Genomic DNA, 24946 nt, shown 5'->3' on the forward strand with positions numbered 1-24946 from the left:
TTAGTGAAGAAGATTCTTCAGACTGGTGAAACAAGATGTGAATTGTCACTTCTCTCTCATCAGTATGTCTTACATCACCAGAATATGAAGTACAGACTTTCTTTGCTGTTCTAGCCGATTTTGGCCTTGAAATCTGTGAAACAGAAACTTGAATTACTAATTAAGACAGCTTACAGGTTGACTTCGTATTTTAACATTAGTAGAACAGCTGTCATTTTGTTAGAAAAACTCCATCGAAAAACACTTTGCTAAAAGTTGCAAATGAGAGATTAGGGAATGAAGTGGGGTAGTTGTATACAAATGAACAGATTCTTACTCGGGTAGAGTACAGTCATTAAAATAACCAATTGTAGTGGATGAAATAAAAATATGCCCTCTCTGGAGTGACCAGGGAAAGGCAGTGTGCAACAGAAACCAGTGAACGTCTTCAGAAATTTGTTTTTCATTCCCTTTGCTTTGGGAAAGAGTTGGCAGTAGCTAGCAGGTTACCTCAACCAGATGTCTGTCTTGGGCAGAAATATTTTGGAGGAAACGAGTAGTTGTTTAGAGGAATAGTGTGTTGGCAGGCTGATGAAGAAATACACCCTCTCACCGTTAGCCTGCTTACTGTCATGTGAAAAAATCAGCTTAATAAGCTCTATCTCAGAGCTCTTGTTAAGCTCTTGAGAATAGTCCGAAGAGGTGGCCTGTCCTTCCACGGTCTGTTATGGTTTGTATGTGTTGATGAAATTCTGGTGTGGCGGACTTAAAAAGTCAGTCCCTAAATGGCTAGTTGGCCTGTTTGCGTTACAAAGAGATGGTCTCCAGAGCTTTCTTGTCCCACTGTGTTCTCTTTGCATTCTGCTTTGTACAGCCATGCTTTTCTCATTTCTTCAGAAGTCAAGTGTAGGGTTCAGAAACTTTTAGTCTTGAATTTTTTCACGTTTTGTGTCATTATTCTGTCTCCATTCCTGAAGAGTTAATAAAGCTGGGGGGGGTGGGGTGGGGTGTGTGTGTCGGCAGCATGAGGGCACATGCAAATGAGTGAAAGATGCTGGGTTGTTTGTTGGTTTTTTGGTTGGTTTTTTTTTCTTTAGAAATGTGAATTCATCTTTTCCTTTTAAACAGTTTTTAAGACAAAGATGGTTTCCCATCTTTCGCGGTTCTCCTCCCACATGATTTTCTACAGATTTTAGAGTCGCAGTATACCTGTGTAACAATGCTAGAGCTAACATGTGAGTTTAACAAAGCTACAGCTATCAAGTGAGTTGTAAAAACAACTGTGCAGATTTTAGTGCTTGGGAGAATGAATTCTAAAGACAACACAAAAAATGTCTTGATTTTTCAAAAGAGAACACTTACGTACCTGATGACACAAATAGGTCTGCCATTCATCACTGAAACTCAGATGACTGTTGCTAGTTCTGTATGGGATAGTGTCTTGTTTAATGTAAGCAATAAGAAGCAGTTTTTCTATAGGTACAGAACATGTAGATACAGAACAGCATCAGATGGCTTGAAATTTTTTATATTTGCACTGAGCTCCTAGACGTGGGTGACTTTGTAGGTTTAATAATCAATTTGTCAGTTCATTCATTTTTTTGCAGTTACAATGAACCTAAAGAAAAAGACTTCTATACACTGAATAATACTGACAAAGGATGAGCTCATGAACTTTATTTTCATTCTTTAGGGTGGCAGATTAATCAGAAATACATGTTGCAGAACAATATAGCAACAGATACATTGGAAAGAGGAAAACTGAGACAGTTTATTGCTGCTGAAGACCTACAGCTGAAATGAATGTATCTGTTCCAGACACTGTACTCTTCAGAATGCTGGCTGTCTTTCCCGGTTCATAGGGAATGGAGAATAGGTGTCCTGGTTTTATTACCCGAAGGTATTTTGATGGCTGGGTTCCATATAAGGTACAAAGAATTGAGTTTCTTCCTTATAACCAGACAGAGGTGAAATTAGACACAGAGAAAAAAGGTTAGTTTTAAAAAAATTGCACATTTATAATTATTGAGGATAATATAGTAATTCTATACTTCTGTTGAAAGATTAACATTTTATTTGATACCCAGAATCCTAATTCAGAATATCAAGCAAGTACATCAGCCTGTGTACTAATTGCATATATTTGGTTCTGAAACATCTACCTTACCATCAGTCAGATGTTTCTCAAATTAAGAGGCATAGCTCATTAGAAGAAAATAAACTGCAATGTTTCTGTGCAGCTAGCTTGACATTAATGATGTGCACAAGAGAAAAACATCATCTTACATTTTGTGTGTGCAATTATGAAGAAGGTAGACACTTCCCTGGAATATTTTCCTTTCACATAATTGGTCTGTGTTCTTTTCCTTGTGTTTGGAAGGCTCTCAAGTTTATTAAATGCAGGAGAGACTTGGTTCCCTTTTCAAGTGAGAACAACTTCAAGTGCTTCACTGGGGGCGTTCAGCTTCTGAGGAGTCAGTCAAAAACTTTGTCTGGTTACTGATTTCAGCAAGCAAAGGAGAAAGGGAAAATTAAAACTACATCTTGCTGTGTATAGTTTGTTACCACGCTCTTTTGAACTCTTTTTCTGATTAGACCTGCAAAGTGTTTTCAAAAGCTTTTCCCACATACACATGAAGCTGCTTATCTGATGTTTGGCTGCTAAAGGGTGAGATCTAGTTTGGGTTCTAAACTGGGGTCTCTTATGAAAACCATGTTTCTTGGCTTTCCTGGGAGCTGTGAAGCCAAGGAAACATGTCTGATCCCACAGTGTGGATGGTGCATGATATTTAACTTGTCTTTCAAAGTGCCATGGTGATAGGCCTTTGTTTTTTGTCGTCATTGTCACTCATTGCAATTGTCTTCTACTACTGTTACAGAACAGGAGCAAATGCTTGGAGAAAGTCCATGTTGTTCTTGGGAATAAGTCCTGTGATTTGGATTCTCTTATTTCTACCCTGGCCTATGCCTACTTTCTAGACAAGGTAATGGGGAGAATGGGACCGAGTGGTCTTAACTTATTGGTTCCATGTTGTTACAGACATCTCATTGTTAAGTTAACTACAACATACAGTAGAAACATTATTCTGGACAATGATTTTGTTACCATCAGGGGTGAGATTTTTATGTAGAAACAATTACATTTCATTCCATACTAAAATTAATGAGTGAGTATTAGGTGGCTTATTCAATAGCAGCAGAAGTTCACCCCTGTACATCATTCTTCCTCCTTCCTGGTTTCCAGTGATTCTGTAGGAAGCAAACAGAGACAGAATAACAAGAGAAAAAGCAAACCACATTTTCTTAAAAATGAAGTAGAAGGGGGGGGGGGGGGGGAAAACCAAACAGAAAAATCAGACTCTTTCTAATTGCTCACTGTGTTAAAACATTTTCCTAAGAAAAACCAATTTTTGTTTTCTGCAACTCTGACAAATGCACACCTGTGTTACAGGTCAGTCCTCCTGACGTTCTTTGCTTACCGGTGTTGAACATACCAAGACAAGATTTTAGCTACTTCACAGAGACAAGATGTATATTGGAGGAGCTGAATATCCCGGAGTCATTCCATATCTTCCGCGATGAAATCAATTTGCACCAGCTGAATGCTGAAGGGAAATTGTCTTTAACACTTGTAAACAGCAACATGCTGACAAGGTATTGCATTGTATGTACAACAAGATGGCTTATGTGGGTTTGAGCTGCTTTAAAAATTTTCTTTTACATTTTTTCTGCATTAATACTGGTATTGCAATGTTAACACAGACCAAAAAAAGGAAATCAAAGTATATTTTAACTCCCATTATGTCCAGTAAATGTAACAACCTAAATAGTCACCTTTCTGTCACTTCTAATGGATGTCCCTGTTTTAAGGACCTTGTATTCTCACACAGTTTAGATTAGATATTGCAGTTTAGTTCAAATAGTCTGGAAGTTTCCTGTGACTAGTAAATAAGAGATCAGGTTTTCTTCCTGCCTTTTAGTTGGCTTTCACTAAAGGCATTAAGACTCTCCTAGTGGTTTGGAGATGGATAGCACTTTTGCATGTGTTCAGATGGCTGCTAGATTATTGCAGTCCTTACAAACTACAGGATTTTTCTCAAATTGTTGTCAATGCTAGAGGGTCGGAGTTGCTCAGTGGAAGACGATAGTCCATATACTCATCCTTAAGAGGGAGTATCTACAAGCTAATAGTGAAACATCTATAGGGAGCCTCTTTGCATGGCCTGCTTGTCTGGCCCAGAGTGAAGGATGCTGTTTACTTCCAGCTCCCTTTAGAACTTCATTTCAGATGAGTAATATTCTGTTGTGCTGTCACCCCATCATCATACTCCGAGGGGTTTGCAGATTAGAAACACCTAATATGAGAAACATACGTAAATCTCATAGGTATTGATTCTTTAGTTTTAGTCAGCTCAGAACATCATTCTCTTTTTCAGAGTAAAAATTATCTGTAAATTTTGCTTTTTATTTAGTAGTGTCCTTTCCTGTATTTCTTCCTTCTAAAGAATTATGATTAACATATTATTTATTAAATATAGTTTCTTTGCTGTTGCTATTATATTTATAAGCAGGAACATAGTGTCTAAATGCAAAATAAAGATCTGTAAGTTTTCAAAATACTCAATAGGGAAAATCCCAAATCCTCCCCTATATTAAGAGTGATACTTTCAATACATGTAGAAATATTTTTTCAAATCGTTAGTTTTTAAAGATTTTGATAATAGAAATGTAAACATTTAAATCTTAGTACTTGGTGATGTAGTAAGCAATAAAACACCATGAACACCTCATTTTAAAAAAATAGATTTTAAGATATTGCCATGACATTCTTTGGCTTTATAGCAGACTTCAAGGAGCAATAACACTAGTGTTTTAGTCTGGAATCTTTACAAAAATTTTTGCACTGTTTTACTGCATTGTCTTAGCAGCTAGAAAGAAATATATATATAACTTTTGAATTTGCTTGATAGTGAGGATAAAAGTTTGGAATCAGCTGTTGTCAAAGTCATCAATCCAGATGAGCAGTGTGATGGCAGCCTGGAGTTACAAGCATCGTCTTCCTCTTTAGTAGTAAAAGAGATTCTTCAAGAGGCACCAGAGTTAATCACTCAGCAACTGGCTTATCTCCTCAGAGGTGAGAGATTACTCTTTATATTAAATACTGAAAGGTTTAATGGAGTGTTTCTGAATCTGCTCATGCAGAAAGAGTGTGATCCATTCTTTGGTTAACAATCCCTTTAAAGACCACGGGAAGCTTCATAAAAGAAGCAGGGAGTAAAGAGTTTGTTAAAGAGTAACATTATATTGAATATTAAAAATGTGCATTTAAAAATAGGCATGAGAGGTCTTTGCTGTATCACTAGACAAGAATATTAAATGGAGCTGTCGACATACCAGCTGGGTAGCTGGAAAAGCTGTGCAGTTCGTCGATTCCAGGGGCACTGTGGACAACAATATGGATTGGAATCTAATATTTACATGTTAAAGCTTGTCGCAATGCTGATACCTTTTTATAAATGATGTTTTAATGGTGTGATGTGAAACTTTTATGGTTTAAAAACACTGTAACCAAATCTTCATTGCACTCTCCTTTTGTATATAGTATGCCTGGTAGAGTACAAAGGATGGGGCTTCAGCAGTCAGAAGTATTTTCATTTCTGTCTTCATAGTCATTTGTATTGATTTACTCCGTTTATTTGCTGCAGCAGAACTCTTCAATTGGAAATAAAACTGGGGTTGAGAAGAACTGATTGCTGGCTTTAAGTTATTTACTGAATTTTAATAGTGCTAAATGAATTTTGAAGGTTTTATATCTTAAGTGATGTGCAACTGGTAAATGCTCTTTTAAGAAATTAATGTGGGCATGTTTAATGAAGATTATGAAAACTTGCCTACACTTAGACTTCAGAAGCTACTGGAGTCTTGGCTTGTCATTGTACTCATAACTGTGGTAACTAACGTAATGAGCATGTTATGAGAAATTACAAAATTTAATTTTTTTTTTATATTTCCATAGAAGAAGCATTAACAGTAATGCAGCATTTAGCCTACTCTTCTAGTACATTTCCATGCTAATAAGCTCTAATAAACATGCCATGATACATTTTTGTAAGCTCCAAATTTCTATTAAGTAGCTATCCAGGAATCTAGGTAAATGACCAAGCATAATAATAGATTTTGGAGGCAGAATCAAAAAAAAGGCTTTTGGGGATCTCACAGGATACCTGTCTGATGGTGGAAAAGAGGATGCAGTGCTCTGAGTAACGAACAAGAACATGTTCAAGTACTACACATGGTTGTAAGTGTCTGCATATTTTGGCTGTCTAGTCTGTGTCCAAATTAAAATAAAATGCTTTTATTAGAGAAATATTGGAAGTATTTGCATTAGATACAGCACTTCTAGTTTTGAGGGAGATAGTAGCTTTTTTTTTTTCCTAAATTAGTAATTTCATTTTAATTGCTGCATTTGGTATTGTATGTTTGAGGAACTTAGTGGAAATAGGAGTCCCTGCGTACCTTCTCCTACATGGTATGAGAAGTGATTGACAAAGCCTAAACAAAAAAAAAAAAAGAGCTGCACTTGTGGCTTTGTGCTTTTCAGTTTCTCCCAGCAACACAGTTTGTACGTATAGAGGGCTAAGCAATACAGTAAGTCCTGTTGTGGGTCTCTGGAAGCAGAAGAGGGTTTTGGTATTGAAGAACCTTCCATTGCAAATTCAGAAGAGTCAGTAAGTCCCATTACTGGTTTTGGTAAGACAAAAAAAAAGTAATTCCTAGATACAAATGTATGTAGATGGCTGATCTATAAGCAGTCTGAAAATAAAAGATAAATACAACGTACCAAGTCTAGCTTTTGTGTTTCTCTGTATATATACCATGGCCTGCTGTCAAAGTCCTTGCCCATAAAGTATAGCTTTTGAAATGTATCTCAGCTGTGAGCACAGGAGATAAAGGGACCGCATACCATGTCCTGGAAGTAGAGATGGCTGCTTCATCCTCACTACCCGTAGCTGCGTGCGTAGGGGCTCACAGGGTGACCCCTCTCTCTGGCAGCACTTGTGGGCATAGAGCCAGTGAAAAGGCCCTGCTGGGTCTTCGAGACTTGTTATGTTACTTCCAATGTATATTAGAATCTGTATATTGTTAGTTTGTATAAATTTTGGGGGAAGTTCAGAACAGAAGGCCAAAGTGGATCTCAAAGTGCTGAGAATTAGGATTTTATTTTCATAAAATAGCTGAGAAATCCTAACATTGAGTCTGTGTGCTGGGAACTAGTCTCTCATTTTCTGGCTTTCCAGTGAGTATTTTGCTAGAAGACTTGAAAGATAATACAAGTATCTCATGGTTTAATAATTATTGCATAGTGACTGTGACAGCTTCATTTGTTGCCTCTTTTTCAAACTTTTTTCTTACAGTCTATTAGCAATCTTTTTATTTAATAACAAAGGCAGGTGTTTATAACCTGCAGTATTTCAACTTTGAACAAACTTCACCTGCTTGTCTGTATTTAAAAAAAAAAAAAAAAGTCAAGAGAGAAGACTTTTCCTGTGAAACTGTACATTATTGATTTAGGCAGGTTAATATTTAAGGACTTTTTTTCAGCTGAATGCTTTCCTGGTATCTTTGTCTTCCCATCAGACATGCTGTAAGTTATTTCTACCCTTGGTCTTTGAACAGAGCCTGCATTGAGAGTCAGTGTTTACAGCCATATTTGCCTTAAGTTAGAGCTTGTGCTGCCCCTGGATTTGTGCCAGAAGCAAACAATTATAGAACCTGCCAGAGTCTTGGGCCTGTATTATTTTATTTCCCCAGAGATGTTTACAAGGGGACTGTTGCCAAACTCAAGATCCATTAAACTGCTGAATCATTACATTTTCTGTTGCAGCCAGCTGGCAAGGATGTGATTCCAAGCACTCGCTGTCAGGTACCTTGGGTCAGTGCACTCTCAAAAATGCCTCCTTATGTTTATTTGTATAAGGCCTTGAAGGATGCCACAAGGTGCAGACTGCAACATGTAAATAGAGACAGATTTACAGCAAGAGCATCAGCATTATTTTTTTTTGGAGGTGAATCTGCTTTTGCTGGTTGTGAGCTGCGTGGCTGAGGTCTTTTTGTGCCCTGTTGGGGCAGGCTGACTTTCAGTAGAGAAAATTATGTTGTTATTCTAGCCACCCGGACAAATGTTAAGAAATGCCCTTTTAAGGACTTCAGGAATGATGCCATTTTTTCTTTCCCGGTCTTGTACATTGATCAGATGATTCACATGTTCCCTGTTTTGATGCCTCCCTAATATAAATGCCAGAAAGAAAGAAGCGTTTTGAACTTCACCAAACACCGCACTTACTTAGACTGCTACTTTTGTGTTTATGTATGGAAACAGATTTCTTGGAGGCAGGGCTGCCCCCTCCCCGCCCCCGCCCCCCCCCCCCCCCTCCCCCAGTTAAATATTGTTCTAGCTTTGTGACTTCACTGTTGATTGCAATAAAGACTGCTTGCTTGGGTCCATTTTACATTTTTGGTTTGTGTTTTTTTTTGGGGGTCCGGAGTGTTGAGGTATACTTTCCATGAGGGACTGTTGGTTTTCCACTTCTCCCTGTCCTTTATTTTTCCAGGTCATGGAACAAAACCTTGACAGGAGAAATGCCTGTCTTTTCATTGTAGTGTTTTTTGCAGCCATAAACTTGTGATTCAGGAGATGCTTGTGCTGTTCTTAATGTTTTCCCAAAACGACTTCTGCCTTCATTAGATCATGTTTAATATTAATGCACAGCAATTGCTTTTGGCAAAACTAGTGCTCCACTTCCAAACTGCTTTGCAAAAAAACAATAAAAAGCACATTTTTTTTGAGTCCTAGCCTGTTTTCTAGTGACCTCTCCTTTGGAGAAAAATATAATGTAGTGTGATGTACACAAGAAATAATATTGAATCTTGTATTACCTATTTCTTTTCTCTGTTCTTGTCAGCAGACAGAGCAGCTTCCATTATGCTTTCAGAAACCCTGGGGGAGTTACACCAGCAGTCAGTAAAAACTGCAGGAGATTTCTGAGCCTGTGTATCTCCTTTACAGCAGGTACTTAGAAGAGAGCACGTGACTAAATGGGACTACGGACCTTTGGCCAAGCAGAACTACCTTGTGTGAACTGTTTTTCTGAATTACCTGGAATCTTAACCCTCATAAGGATGCTGAGGATGCTTGGGAGAGAAGACGTGTGCCTTTCTTTCTTGCTGATAAGCATAGTATTAAAGAATGAAGGAAGAATAAATGTTGATCTCAGGGCTTGCTGACACCCTGTTAATTTGAGAAGGATCCTTTTCTTGCTTTCATCCTAGTAGAAAAGTTAGCAATTGTAAGCACTGCAGTATTGTGGTGACAAGTGGGAAAAACAGCGTTTTAAAAACCTTTCTAAGACATCTGCCTATGATGAGGCATTGTTTCAGGCTTACTGCATTTCATTCTTGTATTAAGTGATAAATCCCAAAATTTCTAAGTTTGCTTTGGATCACGATATGCAAAGGGATTGACCCTGACGTGAACTGAGCAGTAAAAGGCAAAGGCTTCCAGTTAGATGCTGCAGTACAGTGCATATCAAAACACGTTCTGTTTTTACAGCTTTACTGTAATGTCTGTGTCCTGCCAAAGGTGAGACCAAATCCAAGACAATCTTGCCATTGAATAAACTGAGAACTGGACACACATATGCAAAGCAAGAGGCAAATGCACACTAGTACCTGTTAAAATTCACAGTGGGCTACAATAGTGTGTCCTAGGCAGTCATTCCATCCCTTTTAATTGAGGAATAGATAAAGAATGTCTAAGTTTCCTTCCACCAATCCATGTGTTTAGGAGAATTAAGCCAGTTTTATTGATGTGAGCAATGCTGCTGCAACACCATAGTAGAACCACTTTGCTTTGAAAGAAGTCCATGTATTATTTTAGCAAATGAATACTTCTTATGGTTTTTGATGCTGCATAGCTGTTATGGTTCAGGCACTTGATAAAGTCTCAGCCAGGCACTGACCTGGTTGCTAGGATTGTCTGGGTGTAACCACAGCTTTCTGCTGACAGTTCTGGTGTTTCCTGTAGTAGGAGAAATGTGAGACACTTCCTCTTCTTCGTCCAGCTGCCTTCCTGTCTTGCTTCCCAGTCCTCTTTGCTTGGCTCTAGAAAAGCTGAGCTACATTGGGCCCGGAGCTAATCAGTTTAATTTGATGTCCCAGCCCGGAACTTTACAGCAGAAACTGCCTGTGCTGGGTGGGAACACCACCTATTTGAAATACATACATAGAAAAAAAAGTTAATTAATCTATTTAGTTTTATTGTAATAGCTTGGGAATTGTTTCTATGAGAAACAGGAAAAAATAACTTTTTAAATTCCGGGACACAGAAATTGTCTTGACTGTTTCTATATGGTTGAGCTTTTACAATGTTTTAGGAGGGACATAGTTCTGCATTTGTCTTAGAGCTTAGTCGAAATTCAGGACTGACTGGATAAAAGCTGTGGTGTAGTTATTGTTCAGTTCACAATCAACCCTGTAACCAAGCTGGAATGTTTTGTGGTATATGGAGCTAAAATGAATCAAAAGTTGCTGAGCTGACACCAGCCCTCCCCTGCACAGTAGTACAGTGTGTATAATCAGACAGACGATGAAGCTCACATCATGTTGACTTCAAAACTGATGAGACTGATTGGATACGCAACTCACACTGCGTTTTCCAGTATGTTCAGTTTAAGATTTTATCTCCTTGGTCTTCCTCAAATACTGCCCCCACCACCCCCACAAAGCCACATGGCTGTGGTAGAAGTTGGACAGGTGGCATGTGTGAGGACCTGTGCAGATGGACAGGCTGCCTAGCTCATCCTGGTGCTGCTGGAGGGCTGCGCGGGGCGTGCTACAGCCTCCCTCCAGTAGGTACCTGTGTGATGCGTTTAGAGCATGCGTTGTAGGTTCAGTACTTTCTGCTGGAGTCCCTGTTTTCTTTGTGTGTGCATGAGCAATTTCTCTGGAAGAAAAAAAGGGTGCTGAAAAAGCAGAAGATTGCTGTTGCTAAAATAATTCATGCAGCCTGGTCCCTGAGCTGCCGTTTATCCAGGTGCAGCTTTGTGCTGACTGGGAGTGTGTTGTGGGCTGCCTAACTCATTCTGGTCACTGCCTTCCCAAGGTGTGAACAAGAATGTGTAGCACAAGCACTGTGATCTGGTTAGAGTGGGAACAACGAGAGATACTTTTAGAGGAGATACAACAAGGGATATTTTTAGATGAATCATTCTTGAGGCTGCTGATTGAGAAACTTGCTTCTTATAAAAGGAGCTGAAAAACAGGCCTTGCAAATATATATAAGTATCTTGGGTACTTTGATATATCAGTTATTTATCTGAAGACATCTGAAATCTGCTTGCTGTGGAGCCATGTTTTCTGTACTTAAATTTACAAATGTTAGTCTGGGTCAGTATGCATGATTTTCGTGCAGTCTATATATCTTTAATATTTTTAATGCTATGGAGTAGGGCAGGAGCGTTGTCCTAAAGTGACGATAAGACTGACATAAAGGAAGGAATTCTGAGAATTAAAAGAATATTGGCAGTTACAGTATCTGTAACAGAAACACAGAATGGAATTTCATGTATGTGAATTTCCAGAAATTAAGATCTGATGGGGAACAGCTTTTGTCTTGTTAAGCATTACTCATTATTTGATCCACACAGGATTTGTCTAGTAAGGAGTTGTGCACTTAGCATGACAAAACTTTTGTGTTGCAAGTGCTTTATGAATTTTGGAGAAATGGTTTTCATTGTTTTATGTGATGACCACGTAAGAGAAAAATGGATATGTACTAGATGTTGGGTCCTAGTCGGTCTAGTGAGATTGAGGATGGCTATGTGCGAGTTTATCTCTTCTTCTTTTGGCTCTGTGCCGAAGCCTAAACATTTTGGCTTACATTGACTATTTTATAGTATTGTACTGATCTGCTTATTGATCTAGCATGATGCAATGCAATCATGTGCTTGTTTGAAATCACTGTGCACAGTACAGAAATAAATAATTTCAGTGCTGAAGTATAAGATTTTATTATTCTTGATTTTGTGTGAGTAATTGGAAGTGAAGACTATCTTTGGATATATTAGTAAATGGGATCCCAGTCTCCAGGGAGTGAAAGGGTGACTTTAAACCTTGAACCATCAGGAACATTTCACATCCAGGATGGAATATATGCAGCACATAGTTGTCTGAAAAGATACCAAACTCACCTCTATATTGTAAGAGCATACCGATTATGGTGAAGTTAATGGACTATATTTCTCTCAGATTTTAAAATTGAATGCATCATTTTGTTTGGTTGAATGTGCTGTGCTTTTTTGTTATATTCATTGATGAGGAATCATCTGAAGTCAGTTACATCAAAATGACTAATGACTTTAAGATCATCTAGTCCAACCCCTCTGCCACATACAGGGACGTCTTAATTACTTATCAGGTAGCTTGAAGCCCCGTCCAACTTGACCTTCACCACTTCCAGTGATGGGGCATCCACAGTTTCTCCGGGCAGCCTGTTGCAGTGTCTTACCAATCTCATTGTAAAGGATTTCTTCCTTACATCCATTGTAGCAGTTCATTTACACGTTTCTAGATGGAAGGCTGGCAGTATGGAATTACTGTTTCCAAAGATACCAACACTTGGTCTCATGGCTGGAGAGAGGAACAAGCCCTGATGTCCCACTGCTCGCTAGCGGCCATGCAGCAGAGATGCATTAGATGTGTAGAAGTGTGCTGCACAGCATGGCAGCACTGGGACCAGCCAGTTAGCTGTAGCATAGGCCCTGACAAGCCACCCAGTTCAGATTTTAGAAACTGCCATCATGTTAGGAGGGTGTGTCTGTGAAAAGCATTCCATATCTAATTCAGTGAACTTGTCAGTGGAAACAGCCTCCGAGAAGGAAGGGGCTTGGATGGCGGTACAGTAAACAGTCTTGTTTCTCTTTGCTGTTTACAGGAGGCATTAATTTTTGTCTTTCAATGTTTCAGGAAGCATTCTCTTCAAGTGCATGTCTTTGGAAGCTGACAGAATTACAGACCAACAGGAGAAAGTACTGTCAATCCTAGAGGAAAAGTTTCCAGATCTTCCCCCACGAGAGGAAATTATCTCTGTTCTCCAGGAGACTTCATTTAACCCACAAGGTAATGCAACTTGCTTCCATGTTTCAGACTCTTTAAAAATTTAGTTAGGTAATGGTATCAGAATGTATCAGCTTATTGTGTTAGGTGAAAATAGTTGGAGCATGCTACCTTCATTGACAGTTACATGTATTATATTTAATTTTAAATGAAGTGGCCTACGTTCTGAATCATGGAATTGTAATTTCTGTTGAGGAACTACTGAACTCCTAAATAATCTTGTATTGCTTTTACAGATAAAGTAAACATTAATTTATTTCATATATTGATTTTACAAGTGTATTCTAGTAAAAAAATTGTGCTGATGAGGTACAGGTGCTTAATCAATGTGTCAGCCCATGTGCAGACATAGGACTGCAGTTGCCTATATGGTGTGGGATTGGATTTTATCTTCTGAACCTTCCCAGATTTATCAAGTGCTGTGTACAGGTGAATTTGGCTTCAGACCAAGATTAAAGAAGCAATGGGAAAATTGCAGTTCTTTATTTTCTTCTGCTGGAAGTAGATGAACATAGTTGTCATTTTTCCAATGATCAAAAGTGGGGATGTTTGAACCCCAAATTTGGCAGCAGGCTTTTGAAGGGATGCTCTGCAAGCCTGAAGAAAATTGTTGCAATATCTCACGTTTTACTGTCTTTGTTATATGGCATTTGCTATGAAGTTACTACCAAAGAGTGAGTATTGAATTTCTGAGATATTTCTTGGTTTGATATATCAGGTATGCACAGAGTCCATACAGACTCATAGTCTTCGTTTACCATTCTCTATCCGCTCATCTGCAGAATTCTCCCATCTGAATTCAGACCATCAGCCTGAGGCAGCTGCCCTAGCTGGTAGTTAAGGACAGAACTTGAGGTGCTGCTTCACTTGCTCTTTCTTTCAGTGAGGTTGCAAGCTAAATTAATTCAGGGCTATAAATCTTAACATAGTTCCCTGAAGTTCCTCCAGACATTAGTCAAGGAATCATAGTTCAGAAATGAATTGATTTCAGCCTGGATTGGAAAGACCCAGTGGCTTTTATGGAGCTCAGTTCTTAGTTCTGCCAGTTGCCTGGGAAGTTGGTTTAGTAATGTTTGTCATGTACTTGGACTATGAAGTTCACCCTATTATCCAAGCCAAAGCTTGGACAAGTAGATCCAACAGATTCAGTATGCGTGGCATTGGTTGCCAGTAATTTTAATAAAAGAAATAATGGTTTATTGGCCTGAATTAATGAATTCATTTGTTTGAGGCACAGTGGGCTGTAGTCCACCAGAAAGTCTACAAGTGATCTCTAAATATTTTTAAAAGAACAGATACATAAATGTAATAAATATGTGAACATTAACCAGTTCATCTTTTTGTTAGATTGAATGCAGTAGCTGGACTCTATACAGGAACAGTAATGAGAGGATTCATTTCACTGGCTTAAGTTGATATTTGGCTGCCTCTTAAAAGTCAGTCACACAAACACATTTTGGATGCTCTGCTACTAAGCTTTACAAGTCTTTGGACATTTTAGTTGCCGCCCTACATTGAACCAAGTGGCTTGCAGCTTTCTTTAAACAGACGTTTGGCTATCATGTCTATTTTTGATCGTGTGACATGACCATGGCCCTGTACATGATATGTATTTATTTTTAGAATCTTTACAGCATTTTAGACAGACATCTCTCTCAGAGAGAGAGATAGGTGGATTTTCAATACATCATACCTAAATATATCAACATGCCTCTTTGCAGCGTGAAGCAATTCCAAATTTACACCATAGTTTCCGATGATAATATCTGCTTTTATTTCTACGGTACTAAACATCTAGTTGGTTCATTCACTGTTTGATGTGTATAAGCAACACCCATTGGTGTTGGTATCAGTTTGTGAGAAAGGTTGAATGACTTCCTTTACAGAATATCTTAAGCCTTTTGCTTCTGAATATTTTATAAATACCATAGTATTCCATATGAGGTTTTCAATATCTTACTCATTCCAGAGACGTTTTGTGTTAGTGATTTCATGTTAGACTATAGGAATGGTTTATCTATACATTTATCATCAACTGGAATTCTGTTTGCTTAAAAAATGTGAGTGTTCACACAACTTCATTGCAGAAGACTTAGTTCTTCACCCTTTGCTTTCCGCCCCCCACCCTTAAATCTCTTCCTTACTTTAAGAATCCCTCTAGAAACATTAAGCTTTGAAATATTGTTATGGTTTTCTCATAGGATGTCCTAAAATATAAAAGGCTCAACATTGAAGTCTAAGCTGTGTTTTTAATTTATGTTGCTGCATCTGTCAGCTGTACATGCTCGTATATATTGAAATTCTACTCTCTTCTCAAACAGGTGTAAGTATTGAGGAAATTATGCTGAAGGATCTCAAGGAGATTTCAGATGGAGAAATCAAAGTAGCAATTAGCACAGTGTGCATGACACTGGAGGTAAGAGGAAATCTAAACAGCATAGTTGGTAAGCAGCCCTGTTGCATATGGAGATGGTTGTTTAACAAAAGTTTTGAGCCATTTATTTTCTCAAGATTATATATGAGCAGAATTTTAAGTGATTTAATTAACTTTGAGAGAAGCAGTAGCTGTTTCTAGTCTGACTTATATGGTTATGATTATATGGTTATTCCTTCATGTTTGTCTGTACCGTGGTGGGTAAAGACAGTGATGTCAGCAGATTCCGGCCTTTGGGTGAACCAAAGATGTGAGCTTTCTGTCATACTTCAGGAGGTAGTTACTAAGACTTTGTCCTACTTACACACTTACAGTGTGGCATACTAAAGCCACTCTAATACTTACTCAGCTTTTTGAGAGGAGGGGATATTTTTTTATGCCTTCTATAAACCTATCTTGAAATTGCCTAATTAAGTGTGTCCATTGCCACATTGCCTAAATGAAAATGTTGGTAGAAACAAAAGGACCTTGATGGGACAGAAATTCCTAGAATTTTGATCTTTTGGATCAAAATTATACATTTGTCTTTATGAGCATCCCTGAGACAGCCTGAAAGTGGCTGCTTGGATTGTCTTCCTTGACCAGTCCCAAACATTTTGTAATTGCTTGGGGAAAACTTTTGTGTGGTATATTTTGTATTATTTCAAGGTCATTTGTTTTACTCATATCAGTAGCCATTTACCTTGACCTGAAGTAGATATAAATGTTATTTGCTATTATGTAAAGAATATTAATTAAAACTATTAATGTTCAGATCACTGAACAGGTATGACATGGCAGTATTAATTCTGATGGAAGTTTGCATAGTGATATACAGATTAATAACTAAACTAACTAGATTGAAGAAAATCTCAACAACAAACACTTCTACATAGTATATATTTGCAATTTGCAATCTCACCATTTGGCTGAAGGTCACCTGTGCTAAAGTGTTTGACATGCAAAGGAGGTTGTCATCTTCTACTTTATTTATTTTCCTTTTTATTTTTTTTAATAGACTATGTAGAATTCAGGCCTTGTACTCCACAGATCAAAGCTCCAGTTAAATGTGCCTGAACTCATTGTTACTACTCTACATAGTCAAATTATATCAAATCAATAACCTAAAACTTGTTTTGGGTGCAACTCACAAATTAAATTTGGCAACAGGAAGTTTTTCATAGTCCTAGAAGCTGGCAAATTTTCAAGCGTCTTTCAGTGATTATTAACATTTGATGCTGACGTACTTTGTTCAAGGAGTGTCAAGATCTGGTGGTCAAGCAATAGATGTTTCATAATTGTTTTTCTTAGGACATATCTAGTGGCCATTGTGGAAGAGAAGGACATTCAGTTACATGTAAATAGAAGAAACTGGTCAGTGTTTTACTGGTGTTAGATGTTTTTTAATCCCGATCTGTTATGTAATTTTGTTGCTAGCATTTTTGATGTTATTTCTCTGGAAGTTACATGTATCTCTCTTCACTTTTTGCTCTCTTTTTTCTGCTGTGAATAGTTTGTTTCTGAAAGAGCTAATTTTTCAGAGATGTAACTTTTTTTTTCTAGTTACAATGTTTACAAAGTCACACTTTGTACTAAAAGTGATTTCATAGTTGGGATGGAAGTCTATTCTGTGTTTGCTGCATTACTGCCCTCTGTTCAAGTATTTTCTGAACTCACTCATTTACAGTGCTTGACCAACACAAGGCCTTTTTTACTTGGTCTTATTAGAGCAAAAGGGATGATATGGTCTGCACCATGGTAAAGCAGATGGCTTGTAAAAACATTCTGCCCTGGTTACTTTCCTCAGTATCAGAAAAACAATACATATAAGGGAATTCCAGACAAAACTTTCCAGACCTGTCTATTCAGTTTAGAATTCTCTTATGAACTCAGAATACACAAACGTTAATGACTTTAAGATTCTTCCACAAAGTGATCTATAGACAGTACCTGATTAAACATTACAGGAACATGAAGGACAGGCTTGGTTTTGCTGCAGGTATTGAATCTCTGATGTGTTTGCTGCTTTAGAAATCTCACAAGGTCAATTTTTTTTTTTTTAAAGTCAGCTGATATGCAGAAGCATCTTTCATTAAAGTCCTTTCTATAGGCTTGATTATTTGCTTTGGTTCAGTGGTCTACCATGTAGGTGATACTGCTAAGAACAACGATTGTGTTTATATGATTATAGTTGGGTAGAGTAAGCTGTTCACAAGCATGCATCCCCTGCTGCACTGGATATGTATTGTGAGGAGTGAAGATGTTGCAGCCCAACACTCAAGCTCCAATTCCAGTCAGACTTTCACAACAGCAGAACAGAGATCAGTGAATCTGATATTCTAACAAATGTCACATCTCAGTCACACGTACTCAAATTATTCTAAGCTGTCATTTCTGTTTTTTTGAAAAGTTCTACAGATCTTTGTTGAAAGTAGATTCTGAAAAATATCTATTCTTGAGAGGTTGGATGCTTTTTCTAGCAAAGTGTTGACCTGGAGCAAAGTTCCTTTCTGTCTTCTATTGCTGATTTCCTATGTTAAATAAATTGTTTCTTCAGTTTCCCTTCTGTAAATGAGGGTAGTAATCTTCTATTTCATAAATGTGTTGTGAATTTAAATTAATTAAAGCTTGTGTTAGATATGTTGCTATAAACCTATTTTTATTAGTATTTATTAGATGCAGATTTCTTAGTATCTGTGGGAATGTTATCTAAGTTCTGTACTTTGTAAGGGAGGAAATTATGGTAACTAGTAAGTCATCAGTTTTAAGTTAATACTCATAATTACTTCTAGTCCTCTTGCATAGCAGTACATGTTCTACAGACATGTAGGACACATGCAAGTACATACTTGCTCTCCAGTTTCTCATGAAGACACAAAAACAAAAATATCAGTGTAGTTGTTCTCAGTGCTTTTTATTTGTGTGTACATACTGATATCAATCAACAGTATATGATTTACATTCATTTTCTGTTGGCTTATTAGTTGACAACTGACTGATTTTTGAGTCTCTTGATAAAAGTGATTCACATATTAAAGAAATGGACAGTGTTGCCATTATTAATAAAGGCAGGGAAGACATTTAATGTGGATGTGTTTAGGTTTCTGTAAGGGGCTATATGCAGCTTTGCATTTCTTGAGATAACTATCTTTGGGTCTGGGCTTCCTGGATTTGGGTAGCATTGAAGCTGTTATGTTGAAATCAGACCCGTGTCTCCATTGACTGGCTGCCAGAGCATATGCTACTTGAATTTCACATGCATGGCAGCATTTTTTCAAGAGAAGGGCAACAGAAAAGTGACAGCACCCAGATCACAGTTGCCTGTTGCCACCTCTGTTGCCTGTGCAGGGGAGTTTCCCCAAGTCATAATAATGATTACTCCTAGGATATTGTAGCAAAATCCAGTGCATGCATTACAGTTAGTTTCTGTTACATTATGTTATACCCTGAGAGTGTATTTTGCTTGTTCTCTGCTGGAATTCTCTTGGAAATGAGAAATTTCTTCTCAATGTGACTTTGTGTGAAAGTAATTTTTTGCCTGAGAAAGAAATGCTTCCTTTGTAAACTGAACTCTGTTCTCTGGTTTCTTAAAGTCTAGTGCACCAGAAGGACAAGGTTTCATAAGTGTTCAGTTTAGTTGAAATGGCTTATGATATTGGAATTTAATAGTGTGTTTGTTGGACTAAATCCTTAATATTTCGCTTCATGAAAATTTATTCTAACTGCTCACAGAAGTTGCAATAACTTAGGAAGACAGTAAATCACAGTAAATCAGGTTTCTCCAGAGAGAGGAAGGGTGATCAGCTGTAAACAAGGCAAAGAGTCCATGATTTTCTGCTATTGACTGCTGCAGACAAGGGAATATTTGAATTCTGAAGGCTGACTGATTTGCTGAGGTTCTTGCTCATGTTTCTGGCTGTGTCATCTGAAAAAAGTTCATCAAGACAGTTTCCAGGCTGTAGAGGTTGTGTAATCTTTTAGTATTGTAAGGTTGGAGCCACCTCTTTGTGGGTGCCAACAAGAGATTCAGAGGAAATGTCAGAGCCTCAGTGGGGGCTGCTGTTGCCAGTGTTGTTGCCCCAAGAAAGTGACCTGTAAGTTCATGCCGGCACAGTGAGCTTGACTGTCCTTGGGTAGCACCTGGTAGTCCAAATGAGTTGAGGATGCTACCAAGGGAAAGTTCTTGCTCTTGCAACAACTTTCCTCTTTGTGGCTCTGAATCTCAGAGAAACTCAAGAGTAGCTGTTCCAGCAACACTAAAACAGGAAATTTAGAAATGTTTGGGTGCATGGTGGATCTGCTTCCTAAGGTCAGATCTCAGAGAGATGGTTTAATTTTCAGGCTGTTTTGCAGTAGTAGTATGGTGTACAACTATGTGACTAACTTGGACAATACTATTTGTGTATTATGAAAAGTGATGCCTTTAATACTTCTGTAAAGCAAATGAGGGATCTGTGTCTCAGCTGGAGCATGTCAGACAAGTGCTAGGTAGACTGTTGCATGCAGTTAAGTGAGATGACAACATGTTTGTTTGTGAAGGTTTGAACGTTTGCTGTCTCTGTAATGATTGGACCATAGTTAGGTATTTGGGAACTTTTGTCTTGCAGTATAAATATAAATATATTTTAAATGGCATCAGATTGGTCCATGAATTTGTTTTTAATGCTAAAAACAAAACAAGAAGAAAACCCCAAGTAAACATGTTAACATTTAATCTTCCAGTAATGGAATTGGAAACAAAATTCTCAGCAACTTACAATAGCGATGCTGTTCAGAAGTGTTTTTCTGATGCCTGTTGTGAGAAGTTAGGGTATGTAAAATAAATGATGTATGGAGCTGTAGGAATGCGACTTTTGCAGACTACCTTATGTCTAAGGAACATTAAACATAGGGTTCTCGTTTAGCAAATAAATAACCATTCATTTCAATGGCTGCATAGTCTGGACTTTTGTGCATATTTTTGCAAAGATGAGAAGAGGCCATTAGGGATTTAATATAAAATAAATCGCCAAGGGGTCTTCTTGTAGTCCTAGTCTTTCTGCCACATGGTGTGTCACTAATGTGCATAAATGGGCTTAAATGAATTTGTTATCTGTATTACATTTGCAGTATGTATATATTTATATATTATTTTTTAATTGTGTTTAAAAATAAAACATTAAATACATCATTTCTGAGAGTTGAAAACATACCATTTTTAAATAAATCAGCCTTAATTAAGGTCTTAAAATGTCAGTGTGTGAGATCTGCCTGTAGGAAAATGTGCAACATATATAGCAGACAAAGCTGGAACATACTTTCGTCTGCTTTTTTAGAAGCATTAGAAAGGTTAAGTCATCACCTTATAGGGCTGAGTAATGCAGCCAAACATGCATTAATGTAAATACCCCTACACATGTTTAAACATCAGACTGCTGTGTTTTGGAGGACGGTAGCAGTTTTGTTGATGCCTCAGGTCAGCTGAAGTACCCCAGTTGTAATGAGTACAATCCAAGGTGTGGAAAGCTGAGGCAGACCTGCTGAATTCTCTGCTGTAGTTAATTACTCGTCTCTACAGGTATGAAAGGAAGCTGGTGAGGAGAATCCTAGACTGTTTTAACTGCTTCCTAATTAGCAATGTGAAATCAAATGGCAGCAAAACTGACATTGATGACAGTGATCATGAAGATTGCTTATAGTTTTAAAATCAAGACCGCATCCCTTCCAAAAGATGATGTCAGGGTGATATGAGCTAAAGTTCCCCTCTCAGTGAGGTGTTTCTGCATGAGGTCATGTAGGATGTCAAGCAAGGTGTTCACTATGGTCCCTTGCGAAGCAGATAGATATGTAAGCTGGTAAAACTGGCCAAGACTACCATATTTATCTATCAGTCCAATTCAGTCTGTGCTTAAATTATTAAATAATCATTTATTCAACTGTCATTTTTGCAAGGTGTATTTGATTATTCTGTTCTATACTGCTGTCATAACTCTGCAAACCAGAAGCACCAGAGATTATGTACTTGCAATATCTCTTTAGGAATGCACGAGGTGTACAGTGATACCAGGTCTGCAACGGTATGTATGTACGGTTGCAGTCAGGATTTTGGTGTCTGAAGAAATTGGGTAGATTTCATCTGCTGTAATGTGTGTGATGTCTGGTCTAAATTTGACCCATGCTTATAATTTGACCCATTGTTTATAATTTTTTTTTAATTCTTTTCTGTTTATAATTCTTCACTGGTTTTGTTCAATCTTGGTCCAAAAATTACTAAACAAAGTAAAATAACTGAGAATTATTAAAGGAATAAGCATAGACATCAGATTAATCAACTAACATTACAGTAAAAATGTGCCTGTGTTTACAAGTACATTGTTCAAGAAGATAAACTGTATTTTCTTTTGTATCATTTATGAAATGTGTTTAAATAAATTAAGATAGTTTCTTTATGAAATACAGCTGTATAATATGCACTGTCTGTCAGCTAAATAAAATGCTATCATCTACAGTATCATTATTGGACTGCATTCCTGACTTCTACAAAGCTGACTAATTTATCATTTGTGTATTCTTCTAGTTCTTGTCAGTAGCATCTCAGCTCAGCTGCTTATGGGGCATAGACATTGACAGCGGGAGGTGCTGTTTTGAGAAATGTTCAGCATAAGAAGAGTTTTTTCTATGAAATGCAATACACTTTTTTTAAATTTCAATGTAAAACCTAACTTGGACATTTAATATTTTAAGATCTGTCCATAACACATGAGAATAGAGGAACGGATAATAGCTAGGGATAACAACAATATGAATACTACAGAAAAGTTAAATTTTATTTTCTGCTATTTAGTTTATGTTTTTTCTTTGCTATTGTGTGGGAGAGAAGTTAACTGGAACATTAAACTGTTGGTCCAAAATTACAATATAATTCCAGCTATGTAATAAAACATCTGCCTTTGGGTCTGCTAGTGTTAGTGTTGCCTTACCACAGAAGACAGCAGTTGTGTCTGCAGCAAGTGACAGAGAGGTGCAGGGTATTTCTAAACAAACTGCTTTTGTAGGTATCATGTAGAAATTAAAAAAATAACCCTCACATTTAAGTTCATGCAGTATTTATTTAGAGTAGTGATATTTTAATGCAGAAAACCAACAAAATATGTCCACTCTGTCTTGAGATACTAATTTTATTCCTTCTGTTTGGCAAAGCACGTGCCTAAAACACCTTCTGAACTGGAATGTAAGTGAATGCTTAACACTTGTAAACATTACAATAGCCTTTGTTTTTAGCATACACCATTGAATTTTACACCTTCTGCTACATATCAGGAGCTAGTCCTGAAGCTATTGGTTATTTTTAAATGTAGGAACATTTTGAAATTTTGAATTAGTCAGATCAAATGTTCTGTGAGATTTTTCAGCATTTATCTAAAACTGTCAGCATCTGGTTAGATGATGACAGAGAAGAGCCTTCTTCTGACTGTGTAATTGTGTACGCTGCCAGGCTTACTTCAAGTCAAGTCTTTTGTCTGACTGAAAATTTCAGGTTTATTTAATTTTGTATACATTTTAATATATTTCATTTATAATACAGGGATAAAAAAACACCCAGAATTATTCAAGTTGAAACCCTTCAACCCCTATTTGAGACTCCAATTCAGAGTAGCTAAGAACACCAGCTGTAATTCTACCAAAGAATAAAATTTTTCTTTCTCTCTTTCTAGGAGACGGATAATCCAAGTTTTCTCTTAGAAAAAAATTCACTTTTGTATTGTGAATTATTCACAGCTTCTGTGCCTCTCTAACAAAATGTAGTTTTCATCATAAAGCTGCTGCATGAATGTTACTTGCCAAAAAATATGATTTCTTCTGCAATTCCATAGCTAGATTGCTTGTGTAAATTTTATTTTTTGTATTTAAGTGAATACAGGTTAAGTCTAGCCTGCAAGCTCTTTGACCCCTAAAAAACCTACATTCAGAACTTCTGTGTATATTGCAAGTATTCCAACATCTTTTTGACCATTTTTCCCTTTTCTGTATAGTCTTGATAAAGTATCAGATGAAAGTTCCTTCAAGGTAATTTTGCATTGCTTTGGGGATCGATGTACTATTTTTCTCCATAGAAAATCTATGTACAAATACGTTATTTTTTGTCCTGACATTGTTCTGTTTCTGAAATAATTACAATGTCTTTAACCAAAGTTTCTAAGTACAGGTTAAATATATTGATTATGATAAAAGAGTAGGAAGTGTTCAGGGGTTAGGTAGGTTTTTAGCATTTCTTTTTTTGCTGTCTGCTTTTTATTTTTATTTAGTTGTTTTATCTGAAGAGTAAATCTCAGTAATTTGAGTTTCATAACTTTCTCCCCATTTGTCATGCGTGATTAGTAACAAGATCATGCTTTGACTGAAAACTTAGCTATGGAGAGATTTTCCTTTCTCATGCTAGCATAATTCTTGTGGTTTCATACAAAGCCACAGAGCTCTCATTGCTGTTTAGGTAAAAAAAGCAAAACAGGATACAGTTTTAATCAGCATTGATAGCTGTCAATGCTTCAGAATTTCTTATGCATATTGGACAGCTGTCTTCCAGAACTCTTACAGTCCCCTTTCCTTCTGAACATGAGATAAACACAGCACTTACGCTGACATAAAACATTAAAAAGTTTACTGAGGCCACTAAATTTCTGCCACATGCAAACTATGGCAGCTGATTATTTCATCTTCCCCAAATAAGAAAAAATCACAGTATTTGCATTGTAGAGATGGGGAAATCAGGTGTATATACAACCTTTTCACACTTGGGAGAATGGTGTTGTCAGTTCTGAAGGAATAATGAATCTGAATACAGGTTGCTTGGTTCTTCGGCTCAGGTCAAACAGGACTATAGATTTAGTAGTAAAATCAAAGAGAGAACCTGGCAGAATTATCTGCTTTCAGTGGCAGATGATTTTGCTTCTTCCTTTGCATGGACAGTTAAACCAGTTGAAGAAAATCTCTCCTACCTTGGATTCTGCTTTTACCAACAAAAGCTATTAGTTGGTCTCTATGCATTGCCAGTTCTTGTCCTTTTTACAGAAGAACAAATCTCACTACTAGACATTCTGACTGCATTTCAGCATTTCAGTCTTGCTGTTGTTCTTGCCTTTTTCTTAATTATGTGTCCAATGAATTTTCATAAAACATGACTCTCCCTCCCTCCTCCCTCTCCCAGGGAAGGAAAAAACCCAATCCCAAACAAAAAAACTCAGAAAGATGTAGCCTTACAGCAACACAAAGGTAAGAGTGAACAGAGTCCGCAGGGCAGTCTTCTTGCAGTCCAATCTCCTTTTTTAACCTGCTGCAAGATGCCGGAGAGATACAGTAAGCAATCTGTGCCTGGATTCCACGCTCAGAATTTGATTTTTTGAG

The 24946-nt window shown here is 37.4% G+C and overlaps 1 protein-coding gene across 5 annotated transcripts in view; it reads left to right on the forward strand.

Moving 5' to 3' along the window:
* The window catches only part of PRUNE2 (prune homolog 2 with BCH domain), a 144332-nt gene that overhangs the window by 30194 nt on the left and 89192 nt on the right, over positions 1-24946 (forward strand). For all 5 annotated transcript variants that reach the window (XM_040580045.1, XM_040580047.1, XM_040580046.1 and 2 more), the window contains exons 2-6: positions 2859-2963; positions 3431-3633; positions 4950-5113; positions 13003-13155; positions 15474-15568. In XM_040580045.1, coding sequence (XP_040435979.1) covers positions 2859-2963; positions 3431-3633; positions 4950-5113; positions 13003-13155; positions 15474-15568 — 720 coding nt within the window. The remainder of the gene's footprint in view (positions 1-2858; positions 2964-3430; positions 3634-4949; positions 5114-13002; positions 13156-15473; positions 15569-24946) is intronic.

This window comes from Falco naumanni, chromosome Z (genome assembly GCF_017639655.2).
Source record: "Falco naumanni isolate bFalNau1 chromosome Z, bFalNau1.pat, whole genome shotgun sequence".
Taxonomy (NCBI): Eukaryota; Metazoa; Chordata; class Aves; order Falconiformes; family Falconidae; genus Falco; species Falco naumanni.